Raw genomic sequence first — 24,059 nt, 5'->3', positions numbered from 1 at the left:
TTTGTAATGTCCACTCATAAAAAAACAAGATTTAAAAAACATGCAAAATATTGTGTTTTGCGTTGTGAGGGGGCTCAAATGCAGAAGCAAGACCAATAACACAGCGCATTGATGTGCAGGCCCATGGAACAATTGCTGGGAATGGACTTATCATGGAGGAGCTGAGAATAACAACTAAGATTGCAAGCAACAGCACTAGAGAGGGCAGGGAACGGGAGAAAGCAACAGGGACAGAGGGAAAGTAAGAAAGTGCTAAAAATGGGAATCGAGGGGAAGTGAAAACAAAGTAAAAGCACGAGCAATAATTGAATGGATAAGTGAGGACACAGAGAGGCCAGAAGCGACAGAGGCAGTGGAAAATGAAAAGATGGGGCCGACACATAGCTAAAGCAAGGAAAGAATGCTGATGACTCAAACTTCCGGAAATCAAAACCACAGAGAGGGTAGGTTGAGAGGGAGGCAGAAAAGAGTAAGTAGAGAGAAAGCATAGCAAGGAAGGGGAGCAGACGTGTAGAAATGCTTGTTGAATCCCAATATCCACACCCAATGTGAACCGTAATGAGATGCCAGAACCTTACATGAAATGCCATAGGCTTGAAGGACATCCCATCCAAGCAATGATAAACTATTAAAACATATGAGTGCCAGTTCCTGAAGAGCAATGACCAATTCGGTAGGCTTCTTCATAAATAACATCTCTCAGGCAGCTAAAACTGTTTGTAGAGAAACCTAAGAAAAAGAGATGTGCGCATAAATTGTTGTGCACATCACTGTGACGCATGGCTGTAGATGCATTCTAATTCCTAGCAACTTGAGGTAGTTATCATTCAAAGCATGTTGTTAATCAAATCATAACCTGCTTCAAAGATTTCCACCTACCCTTGTATCTTCCATTCAATCTTTGGAATGTCCGATTTCCATAAGAATGCAGAAAAGGTTGTACATGAACTAATATTTTCTCACATTCTCTGCTTTCATAAATTACCTTTTCAGCTGATGTAATGTAATCCATCCCAAGTGCCTTGCATTCACCTACAGGATTCAGCACACACACACACACACCTTCACATGAAGCCTCAGACAGGAGCTGTGCAAATGATTTCAAAACATTCTATTTGTCATATGTCCTTCAGCTTGAATACGACTATTGGTTAAATTTTACAAATCACAGAAGTTTGCGTGAGTGTATCAGGCCCATGTGAGAAATGTTTTTTTGGCAGGGTGTATGGCAGATATTGCCGCAAGCCAGTTGCACTATGTACACAAGGTTGTAGGAGAAAGTGTTAAGAGACAAAGTGATGCATATGGCTACATACCTCTGTTTAGTGATCTGTATCAAACAATTTGACCTCATTGACTGCAGCACTCAGAAAATTGCCTATATGTTAGCACCTAGGAACTTTCCCATACGAACCTTTGAAAGTGCAGTGCCCCTTCACTAAAGAATATTTTCTGGAGTCCACACACATGTGGTAGAAGAGCAACCAATAGATACAGGCATTATGGGATCAGCCACAATAAATGCTCAGGAGAGTCCATCCTGGAGTGGTAAGGAGCAACCCACAAGAATGGGCATTATACCAGTAGGGATAGTATATATTGTCATGGGTCTGTCTTGGCGTGAGGTCTGTCGTGGAGTGACAGAGGAGCAACCATTGAATTAACAGAATAGTGTATGCTTCAGCGTGTCTACACAGGAGTTGAAGGGATAAATCTGTATTAATTGACTTTATACACTTTGCCACAATATGTATCTGAGCATTCCACTCAATAGAGAAGATAGAGACACTACCCATAAAATACTATTTTCTACAACCAGCCATTGTATCTCAGTGAGAGAGGAGGGAAACCTATTGGAAGATTATCTGAGGGTTAGTCTAGGTGTGGCAGATGAGTACTCCAAGGAATAATCAAGAATCACACATAGATTGGTTAGTGATTCGACCCAAAAGTGCCCATGGTGCAACCCTATGAAATCACACAGCTCTAAAGAAAATGAAAATTATATCCTCAGTAGTATCAATGAATTATGAGTTTTACAGCTTAAAAACTTTAGAACGTAGTGCTTGATGCCTCCCATCTACGCTCTTTGTGATCACTTTTTTTTACAAACCTAATTCTATATTTTTCTCACAGGCATATCCTGCTACTGCATTCACTAACAACCTGGCAACTGTCCTTGTTATCTGTGGCCCTGGAAACAATGGTGGTGACGGCCTGGTCTGTGCCAGACATCTGAAAATGTTTGTAAGTGGTTTTTTTTTTTACATCATGAGTGTGCAAGACCAATTGGTACTTCTAATTTGTGGAGTAAGTTAGATATCCTCAGTTGAGTAGTGGAAGTGTAGCAGAAGGAGTTACAACTGGTCTAGCTCTTCGGCGGAGGCAATTCTGCCTCTGGATTCTCTGTTATTAACAAGGACAGAACACTGCAAAGGTCTCTTAAGTTTCCTTCTTGATTGTCAAAAAAGAGGGTGACTCTTCTAGGCAGCCTTGGTGCTTACCGGGTACTTACTATCCATATAAAAACTGTAAAGTAAACAATGTAAAGGGTCCCAGATTGTAGGAAAAATTCAAAAGGGCAAAAAACTCCAATACAATATTAGTAGCTCTTGATTGTAGATAAAGAAAGATATTGAAATTGATAAGCAAGGCAAAACACCGCCCTGAATCAGGGTTTAGAAAGCGCCTAGCATAAAGTCTTCCAGAACTATAAAATCCAAAGTAGAACCTGTAGAACAATGGAGCAAAATATCAGAGGCAAAAGGCATTACATGCAATGAACTTGATGAAAAAATAAAGCAACACGTCTAGCTGAAAAGACTTCCTAATAAATCCTCTAGATAGGAAATGGCATCACAGCTTTTCTCTAATCTTTTTCCATAATAAGAAAGGTTGGAAATTTACTTCTGACAATGGCAGAAGTAGAACATTTTCCAGGGTTGAGAAAAAAAGTGGTTGGAGGGAAAGTGAACTTGTAAACGCTCAATAGATTTCCACATGAGCAAATCTACACATGCATATTTGCCCATGCTAAAATACAGTTCACAAATATTTTATAGGAGTACAATTTTCTGGTATACTTCTTGTGAATTCATGAAAGCCACTAATTCAAAGACATATACCATGGGTGCACTTTGGCAACTTTCTTTAAGAACTGGGTCCCTAATTAGGTCTGGCATTAAAGACATTTTGTTTTTATTAAACTTTTATTTCTCTATCAGCTGGCTTTCCTCTGAGTAATCGCATTATGCTCTTCCACAAGAATCGCATTGGCACACAAAGTAGTTTTGTTCAGTGCCAGGAACTACATGGGCAATCAGTAGCATAATGAAACTGGAGGGGGGCCCTTTGCAAAGAACATGGAGTGGTCCCCTCTCCAGACTCACTCAGGGAAGGTGCTGTGCTGAAGGGCCCCCCTGGATGGGGGCTGCGGGGTCTTTGTTATGCAACTGATGGCAACGTGTACATTTAGAGATCAAAAACATTTTTTTTTTTTTTAACCAGTGTTTGTTACAATGGTGAGGGCCTGGCAGCTCCCCCAACAACATAGTGTTACAAAAGCCATGTCAAAACAAGACATGCATTGATGAAACTAAAAGACTCACCAAAACATGTCCGATCGGTTGGCTTAGTCAGTGCTTGTTTATTTTCATGCTTCCTATAATCTTGTTGAAAATGGTAACACTAATTTTCCATTAGGAATATTTTTTGCAAATACTAGCATGCATCAACACATTTTACTAAATGACGCTTCAAAGGAATAGCACCTGAAATTTCATAGTAGCAAAACATTTTTTCCTAATTCCATTTCTTCTGAACATATTATTTTAAAAGCAAAGAATCATCTCTCTTGCTTACAAGCTTCTGCAAACATTTGCATCTAATCACAGAGCATTCTGGGAGCATTTACGTAGCGTCATATTGTTAAACTTTTCAAACGTGTGTACACTTTTTTTTTTAAACTGGAAACACTGTCAGTAGTGCAGTGTGACCTTAAAATATTTATTTACAAGGCTCACCCTAATAATGAAGGCTTTTAATTAATGAACCATAAATACAAGTTCGAACAGCATTAACATATGGACACACATTACCTCAATGGCAGACAGTTCCCCTTCTCTGTAAACTGGCAGCCAAAGGGTTTTGTGCTGCAGAGGGTTGGGCCTACTTGCCCCAAGGACAAAATAAACATGAAAACTTGTTGCCCTTGGCCCCAAACAAGACGTCCTGGGCGTCGGGCGATAGGATTTAAGATTTATCATAAACATTTCACAAGTACAACGCTGAAACCCAACTCACCGGAAACTAATAATGTGAAAGTCATAAGTAAACACCTTTCCTCTGTGAATGTGAAGGAAACAGACATCTATTGAGTGGAGGCTGATGGAAAAGTTCTTCACAAAAAAAAAAAAAAAAAAGTTTATTTTCATATGAATTATGAATGTATATTTCCATTTTTACAGTTTGGTGGAAAAAACACAAGTAAATGTTATCTAGTAAGTGATTTGTGAGTTAGACATGTGGCTGATAGTCCCTCAACTATTCCCTCCCAGTTTAATCACATTGTGCTTTGTAAGAGTCTCCTTGTCATACCTCGTCCTTGAACCACGTCTAAACTTTGTGGCATAACTGTAATTTCAATTGTTAAACGTTGTGGGACGTTTCTATGAAATCGATAGCCAAACTTGATCTTAAATCTCTATTTCGTATCTAAAATTGTATCCATCTTTGAAGTTTGCCTCACAAAGGCTTTTTCCACTGCAACATTTCAATACATAGATTACATTCGTAGTGTCTCGCATAGAATATCGCCTCAGACATTTTTTAAACATCTTTTAGGATGTGATAAAGTCTGCTCATTTATAATGATGTTGCGATTACCTAAACATAGGCAAGATCCTTACGTTATGTGGACAGTGTCAATTATTGCTCTTGTTTTTCATTAATATCCACTGTATCAATAGCTGCTCAGCTTTTTAAGGCAAGTGTAAACTATTAGAAGTTCAATAAACATTTCTGAATAAACTCTGCGATTAAGGATACAGATCCCTTTTTAAGCAATATAAAATGATCACGTCGTACCAAGCGAAACATTGGTCTCTGTACAAAGCCAATGAGACCCATCAACTGAGACGGAGGAAAGAACAGAAAACCAACAATGATTCTGGAAGGAAGTTAAAATATGTGTGTCACGGTAAAGCCCATAACTTCCTCCTTAGTGAGATTTTGCTGGGAAACTAAATAGTGCACGATTCCCCATAATAAATTAAGAAATATTTAAGTTACAAAGATCTAAACATTTTACTTTGCACCAGTAGGCCTCTGTGAAGGTAAAAGCACCAGTCTCTCGGAACAAGCAGCCGAGGGACCAAAAACCCACCACGGACCTGTTTTGCCAAATAGATTCAAAGGACGTCTCAAGTCTAAGCTGGAGAAGTAAGACTTTGTTGTTGCAAACTACGTTTATACAGGCAGCATTTTAAAGTTGTTGTGTCCTTATCTGTTGTTCTAGCAGTCCTCGGGAGTATTAGCAGTACCTCACTGAGTACAGATACAGTCCTATGAAACCTGAAGAAAAGAGTTGTGACACCTGTAGAGAAAAAGAACACGGCACATAGATTGTCATTTCAGACCAATGTCAAACATATGATATCTAACTAAACTGTTTGAGAAAAGTGTAAACAACCAGACACAGATATTTACTGAATCCAGTAATCACCTGGATGAATCCAGACAGGCTGTTGTTCAACATACAGCACTTAATATGTCATAAGAGCAGAACTCAGAGTGTAGGTGGCAAGTGGCTGTGTTAGCGATTGCCTCTTGGAATTGTCTGAGCTGTCAAACATAGTGAACCGCACTGTTATACTCTGTAGACTTTGAAGATTGTGTAGACTTTCAAGAATGTGCCCACGCCTGGGAAACCACTTTCGTTCAAGGAAAATCTCAAATGGTAGCCCTTCACTTTTCACTAAAGTATTGGTGTTACAAATGTGTGTTTTTTTGGACTGGTATTATTAAAAATGTACATTCTCTCATTGAACCTGTTGAATGCATGGATTGAATATTTGTACAACTATGGTGATGGCATGTTGAAGATTGTCCCATCAGTCCCAGAAGCCAGCAAACAATTTCCACCCTACTTTTAGCCATAGATCACTGGCTTTTGATGTCAAATCAACCGAGATTGTGGTAAGATGTATCCCATCCTTGTGGGTAAGGGATATCGGGACCTAGGAGTTAAGATGGCCACCAATCTTGTTGAAAACGTTAAAATCACTATACTTGCTGGATTTACAATGGCACAGCAGGTTCCTCAAGTGGTGGATGTGGGTAACTGTAACCTGCAAGTAATTAAGAAAGTGAGTTATAACAAAAAAAACCCTCATGGTGCAGCCTAGTATGAGCTACGATAGGGTAGACTACATGTCACCTTTCTAGAAATGTAAAACTATTGGGTCATCAGCTTATAAACATTATAGAATGTGCCCAATCCTGTTCCGATATGCCTGAAAAGGTAAGATAATGTGACTGCAGTAAGTTAGTTAAGCAAAATAAGTTTACAACAGGGAGCATGGAACATAAAGTTGTCTATCGTTAAAGTACTAAATATCCCACTCAAGATTTACCTCTTGTAATCCTGCTCGATCCCTGCAGTCGGCAGGCAAAAGTTGCTGGTAATTATCGAGTTCAGCAAAGTCTGATGTGGCAGACGCTCCTGGTCTGAAGTCACTCTTCCTCAGTACTTTGGAGGGATCGAGGGCTGCCCAGCTTTTAGCAGGAACCTAAAGACTCAGTTGGTATCGTAGGATAACTAAACGAACCAGAGGCCATCAACAACACCCTCCGCTCATCTGCCACCCAGCATCATCCCACCCCTGTAGTGAACGTTCAGGTTTGTGATGGTACTATAGAATGTCATTATGTAAGCAGAGCTGTCACCACTCATAGTGGCAGGGTTCCTAGGTCAAAGCCAATAATTTTATTTAACGAATTCTCTATATATTTATACCTTTAAAATATCTCAGATATGAAATTAGTATCCTGGCCTAATTTTATCAACCTTGCATGTGTGAAATTTTTATAGAGCACAGAAATAATGTTTTATTAAAGTGAGAATGGAACATAGTATGAGAAATAGAAGTGAGTTTATATACAAAGGAATTAGAAGACTTTAAGTAGTAAGAGCCCAGAACAGAATGCTATGTTGATTTTATGAATTGAAACCCATATCTGTTCAAATTCTGTGCTGTAAAACCTGATTTAAAAAACAAAATGCTTTTTAAAAATTCTTTCTGCAGGGATATGAGCCAGCTATATTCTACCCCAAACGGCCGAATAAGCCACTGTTTGAAGGGTTGACCACACAGTGTCAAAAGATGGACATCCCCTTCCTATCAGAGTTTCCAGCAGAGGTATGTTGTTGCAAAGTCTGGACTTCCTCAACTTAATAGCTTCAAGCCTCCACAGCATTTCCGAATGCTCTGTCATCTGCAGAAATTGGGGATAGTAAATTAGAGAGAATGAAGCTAATTATTTCTGTGTATTAAGGAACTTAGAATTCAAACAGCAAAATGTGATACAAAAACTCTGAACTTTAAAGGGCTTGTGAAGTGACCATGCGGTACACCACAGTTTATTTTCCTGAACATTTCAGTCTACCTCTCCTAATAGTAAAGCCACAGAAAAGCAGTTTAAAAAAAGGTTAGTATGCAAAGAATATTCGAAGAATGTTGATGTTCTTTCAATTGTAGTTTTGGCTTTAAGCCAATGCATAATGGAGGTCATTTGAGCTGTGATGTAAAAAAGTGGAATTAGTGGCTGTGTGGTTGATGAAGCTGCCAGCATCATGCCAGCCGGAATGGAGTCCTGGTTCTTCACTTCTCTAGCATTACATGTATCATCTAGTCTTGATGCACCACATTACCTGATCAACGTTAGGCATGCCTCTTGTCGTCCACACATCTTGAGACACCACACCTATATTTAAATTCAAAAGTACCCAGAACCTATGAAAATGTGGAGCAGGGTAAATAAAACATTGATAAAATTGTTTCCTAAGGCCCTTTATTACGTTCAGACAAGACCTTAAAGCAGCAAACCAACAACAATCCATGTGTTGAACATTAAAAAGGCGAATTGTTGTGATTTGCATATACTTCACATCTCATCATATTACTTGCCAGCCTGACTGATGAACGCTGGAATTTTGACGTGCCATTTACTACCATGTACTTATTACACCTCATTTCTTACCCTTCAAAATTTGCACGGAGGAAAAACTTTCACGTCCTTGCAAAATTAGCTGTGATCCAATTTTAGACTGATTTATGCAATTTGCATCTGTTTCAAAATGAATATTGCGACAGCCGTACTTAAACCTTGGTGTTACATCATCCTGACAAATATATCAAATGCTACAATTCAACCATAAAATGCAAAATGCTCTACAGAGTATTGATGGCACAGATGTTTATTTCTATAGAGGACAATACTGAACTATTGGGTAAAGGGAGCTACAAATAATGACAAGTGGAAATAAATATTTCCAAACAGTACTTAAATAGAGAGTATATAGGATCTTATGTACAGACGTTTGAATTGTAGGCTTGCTCCTAAGCACATTTGGCTTGCATGAAAATATATTGCACACTGAAATATTCACTTGCTTATTGTCCATCTTTTTTATTGTTAATTGGTAGATGCATAGAGCACAATCTGCCATTAGTTTGACATAACAGTCCCTTTCCGTAGTACACGGTGCCTCTTTCCAATCGTTTCTTCACAGCCTGGAGGAATATTTGGTTTCATGGAGATGTGCGATCAGTAGGGTGAGTTAGTCCGTTTTAATGAGTTATACGTTTTTAGTGGGCAGCAATGCTTGGGTGAAAAAAATCCTTGTCATAGGTCGCTAAAGATATAAGTGTAGTAATGAGCTAACAGTGGTAAATGGCGTTGGATGCCTTATTAGCGAGTTAATAGCAAATGTGGGTTTCATGTTCTGTGTTTGCGCTTAAAGTTTGCTGTTCTGTGGTGGTAACTGGTATATCTTTTTGAGCAAGGGTGTTATGAGCACATCGAAAGCCAACTATCTGGCATGTATATGTTATGTTATTTATACAGTGTTCTGTCTAAAATGTTCTGTAGGAGATTGACATACTGTTGAGTGCTTTGGGGCCCAGTGACAACCATTTGAGGCATATTTGGTCTGTGTTGGGGGCATTGATGGTAAATTTACTGTGTTCTGTTTTAAATTAAATATGGGGCTAACCTGTGGTTTGTCTTATGGAAAAATACAGAAAGTATTGACCGTCCAAGGAAAAAGGAGTAAAGTGTAATCATAGTGGCTTTGAATGTTAGCGCAGACAAATAAACCTCAAACAAACTAGACCAACATGCAGAACAGAGATGCCCGGACCCCCAGCCCTTCTGAAATGCCACCATTCCACAGTTCCCTCTCTCTATCCCCATCCCAGTTAGACATGAACGGTTGGCGGTTTAAGAACCAGCAGGAAAATTGTCATCTTAAGGAACAGCTCACCCCAGTTTAAATCTATCGCCACTCCATCGGGATACAGTGGCAGTCTAGACCACAGGCTCAGCATATATTCGTGATTTGCCCCTTTAAAAGTAAATCAGAGGCACTTCAATAGGTGAAAGATCCAATTTAGTGAGGATTCTTGGCAAAGAAGCTACGAAGGGAGTAGCTTACCTGGTGACAACCTGCTATACGAGCCAGCTTGAAGAGGTTGAACCATAAGAGTATGCCACTTTGCCAGGTCTGCACACCACTACACCTACCATATATCCTCATACATATCCACCCATTCATAAATTAGCAAATCTCCCGTTTCCCACTTTGACTAATAAAAAAAAACTTTCCAACAAACCGGGTACGTCGTACCTTTAATTGGTTCTGTAGTGTTTTATAGACATGTCTATTCAGCGATCTCAAGTCCATTCAGGAATCTAGAGGAAAATGGGTAGTTTATAGTGAATCGGTTGTTGTGAGGCTACAAATAATAGTGAAAGTCGAGAAGTGTAAATGCTTGATGTTTGTGATGTGGGTACCCAGTGAGCTACTGGTCAGGCACAGGTATTGTGTGATGGCATCAAGCCAAAGTCCTTATTCCAGACTTTGTTTAGACCAGGCTGTCGGTAGATTAAGGAAAGTACATTTGTTAAATGAATGTGATGTTTGGCGCTTTTCGAGAGGAAATGAATATTTTGTCATATTAATGACTTGGGAGGTCATTTAAATGTTAATGGGCAGTCTGCCAAGTCAAATGAGCTCCTAGCCTTCATTGGCTGGGACAGGTGCACCTGCCACACTTTTAGATCCTTGCCTGTGAGGCGGGATTCCACTGCCCACAGTGCATCCACCAGTATAACTGATGCATTATAGTGAGAGAAGTTTCTTGAGTGAGTGCCATGTGTTAGGGCCCTGCTTACAAACTTCTTTTTGGTCTTCCAAAACAAACTCCCCCAACATGCAGAGAGTTTTCTCTCCGTGCACCATAGCCACTGATTGATTCAGTGACCGTCACCCCACCTGAAAATACGTCTATGTACCTGTCACTGTGACACAGTGTCCTTGCGGTTAATGAGCCCTCAGATGAAGGGTGTCCGCCAGAGAAGTTGACTGAGGCTTTGCCTGAAGAGCCTACAGTTCTTACGTCTTTAAATGCAGCTGGGAAAGAATTTGGTGGGCAGGGCCTTCATAAACTAGATTTGAAATTAAAATAAACATGAGACCCATCAGTGTATGCATATACGGAGAGGAAATGAGTGACACAATGCCTGATCATCTCTAGAATAGTTAGCCAGGAACCCCCTTGTACATTTCCATTAGTTCCCCATTTTCGAAGATAGTTCGGAAGATCCTCGGAAATCAAATGTAGAGACGTGATGGAAACACAATATCATATAATCTTCAAAGCACTTGTTATGTAAGATAAGAGATTTTAATTGTTATTGTGTTTTTTGGTTTTCGGCCAAATCAGATTTAAAGTGACTGATTTTTTTTTACCAAAGGGTAAAAACGACTCTCGTATTGTTTGGAAGCCAGTGCAGGCGTTGCGGTGACAGAGTGATGTTCCCAATAGGGTCAAGGAGAAATCTGGTTGCCATGTTTTGGATTTGATGGGGGTCTTTTAATAAACTGCCCATCATTGTAACCAAAATCAACAACCATAAACTATTATTCAGTTCTATCCAAATTAATTTCCAAATAGTTTAACATGCTTGTTAATATTTATGTGATTGTATTGTAAATAATGTATATTATTTCCTCCTTTCAATTAGTTCATTGTTCCTAACGTTTGTTACTATTTATCTGTGTGCAGGCAGAACTGATCGACGGGGCATACAGCCTGGTAGTGGATGCCATATTTGGATTCAGCTTCAAGGGTGCAGTAAGAGAGCCCTTCGCCAGTATCCTGAAAACCCTGAAGCACGTCACCATCCCTATTGCAAGCATTGATATTCCATCTGGTACGTTCTGTGCATGTTGCGGGACAACATTAACACACCGTAGACTTGCATTGTATTTGTTTCTGGGCCCATCGTGTGTTGTTGACTTTTTCTTAGCAGTAGAAGATTACAGAATGTTAACACTGGCCTAGGATTCACTCTAAACATAAAAGATGAATGGGACAAAGATTCTCTCCTTGAATAGCACCATGGAACCAATACCAACGATCTGCTCTCTGTGCCCTTCTTTACACTCTGTTGCTTTTCAGATTCCGGTTAAACAAGGCTCGTAATCCTTTCCATGGAAGAAATATATCAAAGTCTATCTCCTGCATCTGAATGTACTGCGTGATGTCTGCAGAAAGTTTGTCAGTTTTTCTTTGAGGGAGGTAGCCAGGCTTCACCGGTAACTGCTGAAACTCAGCTCATGTTACCAACAGGACCATTTATGAAATACTTGCAACTGCTTTTCAATCAGGTTCTATAAATGTAATTTCACTGTGATATCCTTCTCCAAAAATATTTTGTGTTTAAATTTGGCTTTCTTTACCTTATGGTAAAAAAGTAGAAATCATATTAAATCTGCTGTTATTCGCAGTACGCTTTAGCAACAAGCACTGGCAAAGCCTATATTATAGGTCTTGCCTTTAACAAGAAGATGCCAACGTATTGACCTTGCCAGTGTGTATTTATTTATTTTATTTTTCAAGGGCCCAGCAGCTGTTAAGTGCTACCAGACTTCTCTCTTCCTTTTTTGCCTTTATTTTTTATTTTTATTTTTCTGTTCTAAAATGACCATCACCATTTTTGGAATGGTAAAGTAAAAAAAAAAAAAAAAAGGCTAATTGGGGGCCCATCCATCATGGCGCATGCCCACGTTTGTGGCCTCATGGAATTTGGAATAATATGTCCAGTTAGAGCCACGTAACTATACCAACCAATTCTAACCAACTTGACGACACACAGGCTAACATGGAGAGTTAGTTCCAATTAATTCAGGTGTTTGGGTTCTGTAATAAAACAGTCATAGAAACATTTTACAGTTAACTCATGTCCAGTCTCACTCAATAAAGCCTAATTTGTTCGTTTTTATTCATTTAGGAACAATTCTGTTCAGCCTCATTGCCTGGCCGTAACTAAATATTTTGGCATCTTTATTGAGTATAGAAATGGTCCTGTACGAGTTGCTGGTAGCAGTATCTGTATTGGCTTTAAAATCAAAACAGTTCACCTTGTCAGGGTTATCACAGCTATGTGTGCATATCATTTGAAACGTCATTTAAAATAATCAGTATTTTTTGTGGGGGGTCAATTGATTCTTAAAGCTTGCTGGGGAAACCATCCGCTTACGTGGCTCTACCCAGGTTCAGATTCTAAATCGCAGGACGAATCTCTTTTTTTTCATTGCATTGTCTTCTCGTCCTTTACTTCTGCCTCCAACCTACGTTGGGCCTTTGCTTTCAGCTAAGTGCTGTGCTCGTTAGAGCTGGTCGAGTCTTTAATGTAGACGTCTTGATATATGCAATAGAATTGGTCTGGCTTAACCTCCTCACTGTCTTGAATCTCAGTAATCTATCGATTTTCCTTCTGTCTTATAATAGATTAGCTTGCAGCAACGAACTTTATTATTCCTGCATAATATTTTGATTACATTAGCCATTATTTATCATTGCCTGGTCTAATTCTTGTGTTTGAGTTTGGAAACTATTAGAACTTAGCCCCATTTTCTCAGGGACTGTGTATTTTATAACTACCACCCACAGCTCCTTTCACTGCTTACATATTGTGGCTTCCGGTATTTTTCTGAGCCTTGAGGCTGCAGCTATTAAATTACCTCATAAACCTACCTTTAGGGCATCTCAGACCAACATCTCCCATCTTGTTAATGGCTTAGTAATCCTTGCTCTGTTATTTGATATCTTTCTCCACAAGGGGTCCCTCAAACTTGTGTCACTCAAATGTCATGACCTACTCTGGTTTGATGTCCCCAGCCGGTCATTGTAGTTCGACATTAGACGTGGGCCAGGATCTGACAGGATCATGGGGTCTTGCTCTGTGCTTAAGTGTGGCATTTGGAAGTCACTTATCAGAAGGTATTCGATCTAGCCTTGTCAAAGCCTTTTGTACTAGAGAATAATGGGAGAATTTATAGGGGTTCTATTCAAACAGGTTTCGTGGAGACCGTAGTCTCTGAGCCATTGTTTATATACTTATAAAATTATCGCTATATCCCCATTTTTTTGCTGCTTCTTGTCTAACAGAGTTCATGGTGAGCTTGAGGCCCCACACAATGGCATTAGGCCAAGCTGCATTGTCTATGATTCTGGAAACGTTTTTGATCTTTGGTAGGAATATTTAGTGAAACTACTACCAGCCGTCTTGTTTTACTGACTGCTAATCACTGTTTCTCCAGAAGTGACTCGTATATTCACATGCCCAAGTTATTCCCTGACGTCAATCTGGGAACCCTGGGTAAATCAGTGTTAACAGAGTAGTATTTCAGTATAGCAACTAACATTGAAAGCAGGCCAATAATTACAAGTAGCCCATCCAGCATATGTTGTGTCCTGAAGTCCAGGCAATCAGGTGCGTGCTTGGGATCGGAAAGTGCTAACTCTCCTCAAAGGCACCAGCTGTCAGATTTTCTAATGCAGGTGCATGCAGCAACAAGGAATCCTTTGAGCTCTGCTAATTTTCTGTAAATTAACCCCTTTTGAGCTTTTGTTTACAACTGTTCTGTAGGCTTCTTTCGCACCTCCGGTACAGAACGTAAATAGTTTCACCAGTATTGGATCTTTCATAGATTTACATGCTTGAATCATTCTCCATTGTCTAAGTGGGAGTCCCCACAGTACAATTAGAAAAGCAGTGTAACGTTAAAAATAGATTGGGAGTTAATTCTACCAAAAGTATATCAACTTTGACAGCGTTGTTTGCTGGTGTGTCTTTCTAAGATATCTGCAGAGCAGCAACTTGGAAGAATAGACACACCTTTGCGCAGAACTACTGCTTGGATTCCACATCTTTTCCATTAAAGGTGAGCTGTCATATTAACTGATATCCCGCCATCTTCTAATGTATTTTGCACATTCCACATTGGTTATATAAGTGTGTGTGTGTGTGTGTGTGTGTATATATATATATATATATAAATAGATAGATATACATACAAGTATATTCTAATGATCATATGTGATGTGCTATTTAACTGCTATTGAATCTCATTCAAACATGTGAATCTATGAAAGATCTAATACAGAAAAAGAAAATACGTTACTTACCTGTCACTATAGTGCACCAGTATTGTGAGCTTTCATAGAATCACATGCAACCCATCATCCTCACCTGTTATTTGGTACTAATTCATATTTAGTCTTGTGCTCTGAAAATCTGAGCAACAGAAGCCTCTGAGGGGAGGGTTCTAGAGGGTGCCACTGCAACCTGATTGGTTGAAGTTTTGTTTCTTTTAAATGATAGATATGTTATTAAAGTGAAGGCTTTATGGCCTTCCCCAGTTCTGTTTAAGATTACACCGCTTTTCTAATTGTACTGTGTAACTCCCACTTCGACAATAGGGGATTAAAGTATGTGAATCTATGAAACATACCAATACTGGAGAACTACAGTTACAAATAAGGAACTTATTTTCGTCTGCTTCATTCTGGTCTGGGAGGCTGTGATCATTTTTTAAATTAGGGCCATGGCTGGAGCTTCTTATTCAAGAAAACTTTTATTAAGCCATATGAGGTGTGTAGTGCAAGCAAGATATTCACGGAAGACCTCTACACATAATGTATATTTTGTCTTCACAAGTCTGAGAATATGCCCAACAACTGCTCCATCTGTGGGACATTCCACTCTTACACTATAAAGAACAGAGACTGTTGACTACTGCGGCTTCTAAATGCTGAATCTCCAGGAAAATCTTTAGATAAAGAGGGTTATTAAAGTGAGAAAAGCAATATTGGAGATTATCAGCACCAAAGATCACGTTGCAGGTCTGCCCTTGAGTCTTATGTGACTTCCACCAAGTAGCCCTATGGGTCTGTCTTTAAGATGCATACTTCTGGTCATGCTGACGCTGGAAGGTCAGAACCCAGAACTACAGCTTTGAAATTGTAGCTTTAATTTGCCAAATCGCAAATGCCCCCTCTCAAATTGCGTTCTCGCTGTAAAAGTGAAATTCATATCACTGCTCCAAAGGTTTTCACTGTTTCATTCAGTGAAATCTAATTTTTGTCTGTGTACGCTTTCATGACGCTGCTTAGTAAAAGAAATAAGATGTGGTGGGAGATAGGAAGAGGACATAAGTAAAGATAATTACATTGTGAGCTAGGTAAAGAAGAGGGAGAAGGGAGGTGGACATTGGGGTGAGATGAAGCGATAGGTTGGATATCCAGAAAGAAAGATACAGAGGTATAAAGTTAAAGACGTAGGTAGAGAAAGTTTTGAAACTGAGGTAGAGTGAGAGAGAGATCGAGATGGGAAGAATGAAATGCAGGTAGTGGGAGAGGGATGGAATACTCCAAGGCATGAGCTCCAGAGAGAGGTAAGTTGAAGGATATCTGGAGAGAATTGGTGCACTCCAGGCAGTGAGCAACAGAGAGGAGTAAGTTGAAATAGAGGTCAGTTACATAAATGTATCAGTAGACAGACTGGTGAAATGGCAATGGAAGCATAGGAAGATACAAGGTACAGGTGTAGAAGAACAGGTCAGGTAAAGAGAGTAGTGCAGCAGAGCGGCAGGGCTGAGGGGTTAATCGATAGAAGACGTGTAGGTAGAGGGAGAGTTAAGGTGAATTTGATAGTGATACGGTGGGGTAGCCATAAAGGTAGCGAAGGTGAGTTGAACTAGATAAGTAGGTGCAGAGAGAGAGAGGATGTAATGATAGAGAACAAAGACTTAGTAAAGAGCGGTAGCAAGCATGAAATAACTCCAACTGGAATTCATGATGCCCACTTTGTCATCCATTCGTTAGGGTATAATGCACCAATGATTGTCCGATTTTGAGTTGAGCAGTCTGCCTGATATACGTCAATAGACTAAACTTTACTCTCTCAGCGTAAACCTTCCTCCGATGACCCCATGAAGTAGGGGCCATCGGAGGAAGCAAATAATGCAGCCCATCCCATTTAGACCCAGCAGAAGGAAAAAAACTTATAATCCCTACACAATGGGAGAAAACTCCCTTGGTGTGGGGACCATTATTTTTTTTTCTAAAATGTATTTTTCGTAAAGAATCCCCACCTTTGGTAGTTTGTTTTTCTACAAATAAAAAATTTGGGAAACATTTTACGGCCTTATACGTCCGTCAGAATTTTCTAACATTTACAGGAACTGCCCTGATGGTGGTTGTGCCAACATTTAAAGAAGTCCGCGGGCCGCTGGGCAGAGCAAAGGCAGGGTGGCGGACATAAAGTCCTCAGCCACCCTGACTGCATTTACTCTATCTAACAAATCATGAATCAGCCACTAGCCCCTAACGAAGGTTACTTTCCAAAAGTGTCTCCACAGAAAAACCGAATCATATACCATTCGCAATCCTCCTTATCCTGAAGGTGCTTTTTACTTTAGTATTAGGGTGCACCATTCAGTTTCTGATGAACAGTGACAGATCAGGTTATGCATTAATGTCAGGTCTATGAATTACTTTGGGATTATTCGTCTGGCAGTAATCTTTAGGTAAGTAATTACTGGTCCCAGAGGTCTGTTGTTGTGCATAAATCTAGGATGAATTAAATAGTCTTCCTCTGATGTTTATTTTCGTTGTAGCCTGCAGATGGCACTGTTAAGCCATCTACAAGTATTTTTCCCTTCTTTTGTTACTGTTTTTTTTTGTTTGTTTGTTTGTTTTCCGTGCATTTTACCTTATTATTTTTGTATTTAAGGTGGGATTTCTCATAATCTCTACCACCCTTTTTTTAAAAAAACTAGTTCCCACCCGCATGTCCCTTAAACTAATTTGTTAACTACATCCTTTTTAGGTTGAGCATAGCAGTGCAAGCGCTGCACTTCTCAACATGTTGTAATCTATTCTGAGGGTTTTAACCTCGCCCATCTCATACCCATCACTTTCATTCATTCCTGGGTCTGCCTTTCAAAAATCCCTTCATGGCCTTGGTATATGCCTTACGTTTGTCCCGCCTTGAGGCTATTTTGTTACCGCCTTGGAGACTGACCCTGTTACATGGATTATTGCACAATGGGGAAGATACCTTAGTGTGGCGCACTATTTTTTTCTTTTGCCTTTCCCCTTTGCTCATGGCGGTATGTTGTTTCTTCGTCTTCTTTGGTTTCGGGCATCTGCTCTTTCTTTGTGATGTCTGCGGGGGCTTTTTTATTTATTCATTGTTTTTTTGCAGTTTTATGCAGTGCAAACTCAACATGATGGTATTGCAGCGCTTTATTTTTTGCAGTTTTATATGGTGCAAACTCAATACAAAGGTATTACAAAGCTTTACATGTGCACCGGGGACATTACACAAGAACACATTCATTTTTGGGAGCAAGGGGAGATTAAGTGATTTGCCCTGAATCACAGAATGTTTAGCGTGTGCCGAGAATCGAAATGTGTACCCCAGCTCCAAAGTCTGCAGCTATGGCCCTTATGCCACATCCACTCGCCTAGGGTTCTTTGTCTGGTGCTTGTTGGGGCAGTCTGGGAATAATTTCTTTTATATATATATATATAGTGTTTGGTAATACAGGTTCTGCCATTTCATAGTGCTGCAAAGCAGGTGCCATTCCTAACAAAATCACTATAATTCATTTGCATCGACCTTGCAGAGATGAAGAGGTGAAAAAGTTATGTCAGGATTGTAATCTGTGACATTCTCATTCTGTCAAGACGTCTGCAGTTGGGTGCATTAACCAATTGACTTGAGTAAAGCTTAACACTAGGTGATAGCATGTTCTCTTGATAACCTCCAAGCAAACACATAGGTTAGTTCTAGGGAAGAAGATGGCGAAAAGTGTTGTCTCCAAAATGGTGGAAAAGGAGTTGTGACTCCAGACCCATGCACTTCACAGCCTCAAGCTTGATAGCAAAAAACACACAGCATTTGGATGTAAATTGGGCCTCTTCAAATAGAGTTCAGTTAGAGGGAACTCGATACAAAGGGATTAAAGCACTTTACATGAGTACCGGTTATATTACACATTCATTTTTGGTAGCAAGGGGAGATTAAGTGATTTGCCCAAAATCACAGGATGTTGAGCCGGCACCAAGAGTTAAGTAGTGTTCCCCAGCTATAAGGTCAGCAGCTCTAGTCCTTATGCCATCCTCTCTCCTAGGGTTCTTTGTCTGGTGTGTGTTGGGGTAGTCTGGCAATAACTCGTTTTTGGTTTATATAGTGCTTGGTAACACAGTTTCTGCCATTTCATAGTGCTGCAAAGCAGGTGCCATGCTTAACAAAATTGCTATAATTAATTTGCAGTTAAGCCGCCTCTTCTGTTATTCTCTTTGTACACAGTCAATGTTTTTAAAAGTTAGGCTGGTATTGCCAATGTAGAGGAATAATTCCTTTAAAAGTTTAAGACACAGAAATATATGGCTTCCTCCTTTTCTTTGCTCTTAACTCTTGACCCCCGTCGTTCTCCAGGTTAAATGCCACGAACGTGCCTCTTTGTGGCTTGTTTGATGCTATAAAAGTTTAGGTTAACACACTAGAAAGGGTTGCATATTTAGTGTATGACAGCCAGTCTGTAGGAATGAGTCAGAAGCACTCCCAAGATGGCGGCCTTGTTGTGTCCTCTCTCCTGCTGCGACAGGCCTGGGAGGGCTGCGGTGGTACATGGAATACATCCACTACAATCCAAACCAAAACACATTGGTAAAGAACTTTGTCATTTAAAACACCAAAAGCTCTAACTCTCACAAATGTGAGACCTATTGTATTGCAAATGCTTGTTCATTTAGTCTTTCCCCTAACTCATTTTATTTGTACAGATCCACGTTTTTCATTCCAAAATGTTTATCTTGATTCAAGTAAACAAGATAGTTCTATCCCAAGGTAATTAATGCAATATTAACACGCCTCCAAAGCACCCATTATATCAACAAATATGGAGGCGCAACATTATGGACTATGGGCCAGATGTACAAAACTTCAATTTTGCATTTCCCAAATAGCAAATCCTACGATATTGCTATTTAGGAAATGCAAAGTGGAATGTAAGAAAATGCTGATTTCCTAAGAGCGATTCCTACAGAGACAAATCGCTAAAGGGAAATCTGTATTTAGGAAATGCAAAACCATTCCTATCTATGGGCCTAAGGCCCCCCTTATATCGAAGGGAAGAAAAACTGCTGCTCTTCAAAAGTGCTCCTATGCCCTGTGAGTGAGTACGCACTTCAAGGCACTGCAGAACATGCATTTTGGGTGCCTTTTCTCATTTTGCACATAGTTACCATCGAATTGGATTCAATGGTAATAGTATTTCCTAAATGCCCATTTCATATTTAGGAAATGCTATGTATATGCGTTATGAAATCGCAAATAGGAAATCCCTATTTGCACTTTCCTACTTTGTGACTCACAACTTGCGATTTTTACTGAGTAGAAATCAGTTTGCCAAGCCACAGAGCCCTTGGTACATTTGAAAAGGGAGTTTTGCATTTCTTGACTAGCTGAAATTGTGATTTGGTCATTTAAGAAATGCAATAACCTTTCATACGTATGGGCCCAAATGTTGGAGGTGATTCGCCTGTGGCAGTAGGTGCAGCAAAGTGAATTTTCCCAATAGGGGCCAATCTGACAGTTTTTCAACTTGAGAGTGGATGTGCTTATATGCCTGTCACAGGAGGGACCGGGTGTGGGAACTACACAGCAGAGTGACAAAGATGATCTTCTCTAGTTTGGGGTGTCCATTTGTTGACTTCTTCGCCTCAGGCTGGAACAAGAAGTGCTCTTGGTTTTGTGCCACACACTGCCCTTTGAATGGTTACTTGGGGAATGCCTTTCCTTTCAGCTGGTCTCGGAGCCTATTGTATGTGTTTGCGATGACTTCTGGAAAGTACTGGAGGATCAAGAACCGCAGATCCTAATCACCCTTGATTGGGTAATGAGGATCCTTTCATACACAGGACTGGCCTTCTTTTGCAGTAGAATGGGCAAGCCCTCCGCACCATTCCCCAAATGCTATGATTGCATCCAGCTAAAATCGAAAGTCTTTTGCATATTTAGGCAGTACGATTCCTTTGATGGGTGAGGAACACTTCTGATATCACTAAACCTGAGGAGAACCTTCATTTTATGTGCTGTGTATAGACCAATACCGCTTCTAAATATGGACACAAACCTGTTTGAGAAGGCCCTGGCCACAATTCTAGTATACTTCCTATACAAGCTGTCCCACCCTTCTCAGTTAGTGCTTATAAAGAAGAGACAGATCTATGGCAGTTGTGGGAGGTAGTCAATTTAGTAGCGAAGATTGAAAGAAAAAAAGATTCTCATGATTTTGGTGTACTTGGATGCCAAGAAATCGTGTGATAGGGTGAATGAATCTTTTTTGGAGAAAGTAATGGATAGGTAGTTCTTGGTCAGATTATTGTCACTGGGATGTAGAAAGAAAATTGGAGACCCATCGGCCATAGTGAACCTTAATTGTTGTAGATCTTTTCAGTTTCATCTCCACAGGAGCTCACAACAGGAAGGTCCTATTTCAACTCCTTTTTGCATCAAGCACAGAACCGGTAGCAAGTCTGAGATGAACTAACCATGAGATTAGGGAAACAATCTTCTAAAAAAAGGAACATAAGTTGATTTCTGACTCTGATGATGAGCCATTGGCACAAAGTGTCCCAGAACTCTTGTTTTACACACTGATATGACAACCGAACATTTTCTGCCCAGGTAGCAAACTTTAACATCAACATGGTGAAGTCTGAGGCTCTTAACCTGAGCTGTAAATCCAGATTGTATTACTACAGAAGCCAAAAGCACAGGATGGCCCTTCCTAACCTGATTTTTTTGGACTATCGTCCTGCAGCACTCAAACACTTAAGTGATAATCCAAAACTGATTTGATAAAATGGAAGTCCATATAGACTGGAGATGCTTACCCCTAACTTAACACGTGATAGTGCTTGCTCAGGCACAATCTGAAAACCACGTGGATGAAAGATGCTTGAAGAGTAATGTATATTTTTAAATAAAAAATATAATATCCGTAAAGAAGAACTAGGATTACAAGTATAACTTTACAATGTATGGAGCTTTCTATGAAATAAAATCAGTTCTGAATTTATTTTAAAGGGAATGTCGAATCTTTACAGTAACACTGACCACAAATGTATTATTCTATCTTTTATAACTCTCATATATGAAACTTTCATTTTTGTTTCGTTTTGTTTCTAGGCTGGGATGTGGAAACGGGCAATCCGGACGGCATCCAGCCCGATTTTCTGATTTCTCTCACAGCTCCCAAAAAATCTGCAGTCCACTTCACTGGGCGTTATCACTTCCTAGGGGGGCGATTTGTTCCTTTGGCTCTCCAGAAGAAGTACAATCTGGCCTTACCGCCCTACCCAGGAACGGACTGCATCGCACAGTTACCATGACAACTATGCAACGCAGAGGAGAAAATGCTAGCTCTTGAGTTAAATTGTCCATGTGGCATTTTCAAAGACAGCTGGCTGAAAGCGAAATACTGAGAATAGACATTTAAAGAAAGAGCAGAGCCAGATTAGGCGACATTGTGACGATATTCGCTTTAATAAATGTATAAAAACCGAAATGTGTTCCTGTTAAGTGTATGACATGTATAAATTGGTTAAACTAAGTTATGCAGTATTTCAGCCCCACATGCTTGGCTGTTAAGCTAACAATGTGTGGCACTGGTGACAACTATTAATCTACCCAGTCAGTCAGTACTTTAGTGACTGCACCCAGAGGTTAATTGATTCAACTCATTGCCCTCCGTGCTAAAGTGACCATCTGTGTTGTCACTTTGACAAATCTTTATTTCTTCTTTCAAAGCCTGAATCTAGTGACTTGTAGTAAGTGGATGAATACCTGAATCTGTGTGGTAATTTGCTGTTGCGACCCTGCTGCGCAAAACACTTTTTTGTGCTTTTGAGAGAGGAGCTTTTTTGAGGGATGTGTTTAAGTATATCTGGGCAAGGCATTTATACATGTGGACAAATTCAGCATTTACAAAGGTGCTGCTGCATGAGAAAGCGTTACAAGGGCAGTCGCATGAGCAAGGAAATTCAGCGTAAGCGGAGACTTAGGCCCATATTTATACATTTTTAGCGCCGCATTTGCGGCATTTTTTATGCAAAAGCGGCGCAAACTTACAAAATACAATTGTATTTTGTAAATTTGTGCCGCTTTTGCGTCAAAAAGCGGCGCTAAAAAAGTATAAATATGGGCCAATATTTTCTTATCATATTCATCACATTTTACAGTACAGAATATAGAACCGATAAATCATTATATGCATCTGTGTTCTGTAAATCAGCTCAGTATTTTAGCAATCTCTTACATTTTAAATCCGTACAAGGTTTAATGTTGTGTGGAAGGCCGGGAACTAGAATGCTTTGCTAAGTTGCCGACTATTACTAATATTATTATACCCACCACACCATTATAAAGCCAGGTAGTGCAGCTTGACATGACATGGAGTTTAAGTCGGCCTTCAAACTTTATATCGCTCTGCAATTCACAAAAAATGACGAGACTACTGGTCTATGAACAGATTTAATGCGTACACAATGAAGTTGTGTGCGGTAAAAACCGACATGTAGGACAATGATATGGTATTTTTTTCAAGCAGATACCAGAAAGGGAAACAGTTATTCAACATTGCTATGGGGCATTTTATGGATATAATATGAATATATCTAAACTTACTATAGCAAGCTAAAATTAGTTGGACCTTTAATCTGCATGCTCTGTAGCTACAAGTGATTATTTGGGCAATAATTTTACATTAGGCCATACTTATCTGTCTTTGAAGTTCATTGAAAGGCTTTGTTAACGGAGGCTGGTGCAGTCTTGAAGCTTGTATGCACAGTCCTGCTGTCAGTTAATGGACAAATTGAAATCACCTTCCATGTCGACTACTTAGCTTTTCACCCATCTCAGGCTTTCTCTGTTGCAGAAGAGCATATTAAAATAAGGTCACCATTTTATTTATGATTGCTATCATATACACATCTACTAAAGGCTTTTCTTTTTAAACTTAGGCCATATTTATACTCTGTTTACACTAGATTTGCACCATTTTTATTTTTGACCCAAATCCAGCACAAACTTAACTCCATATTTATATTTTGACGCTAGACCCGTCTAGCGTCAAAATATTGGAGTTACCGTAATATTTTGCATGCGGGAAACTACCTTGCGTCAATGAGATGCAAGGTAGGTGTTCCCGGGCAAAAAATGACTAAGGCCCTTGCGCCTTATTTATCTTCCCGTGCAAAAATCACGCACGGGAGGAGGAGGGCCTTAAATAAGCAGGCTTAGCGCCATTATTTAACTCCTGGGTATGGGCAGGCGTTAGGGGACCTGTGGGCCATTTTCAATGGTCAGAGACCATGGAAACAGCCCACAGGTTCCCTTCCCTGCACCCAGAGACA

General features: G+C 39.8%; 1 protein-coding gene across 1 annotated transcript in view; it reads left to right on the top strand.

Moving 5' to 3' along the window:
- NAXE (NAD(P)HX epimerase) overlaps positions 1–22,213 on the top strand; it is a 41,810-nt gene extending 19,597 nt beyond the window's left edge. The window contains exons 3-6 of the mRNA XM_069218031.1: positions 2,137–2,247; positions 7,305–7,418; positions 11,349–11,496; positions 21,835–22,213. Of these exons, the coding sequence (XP_069074132.1) occupies positions 2,137–2,247; positions 7,305–7,418; positions 11,349–11,496; positions 21,835–22,037 (576 nt within the window). The 3' untranslated portion in view covers positions 22,038–22,213. The remainder of the gene's footprint in view (positions 1–2,136; positions 2,248–7,304; positions 7,419–11,348; positions 11,497–21,834) is intronic.
- The last annotated feature ends 1,846 nt before the right edge of the window (positions 22,214–24,059 follow it).

This window comes from Pleurodeles waltl, chromosome 12 (assembly GCF_031143425.1).
Source record: "Pleurodeles waltl isolate 20211129_DDA chromosome 12, aPleWal1.hap1.20221129, whole genome shotgun sequence".
NCBI classification, from domain to species: Eukaryota; Metazoa; Chordata; class Amphibia; order Caudata; family Salamandridae; genus Pleurodeles; species Pleurodeles waltl.
The sequence above is the reverse complement of the archived record's forward strand: the minus strand, read 5'-3'. Positions and strand labels throughout refer to the sequence as shown.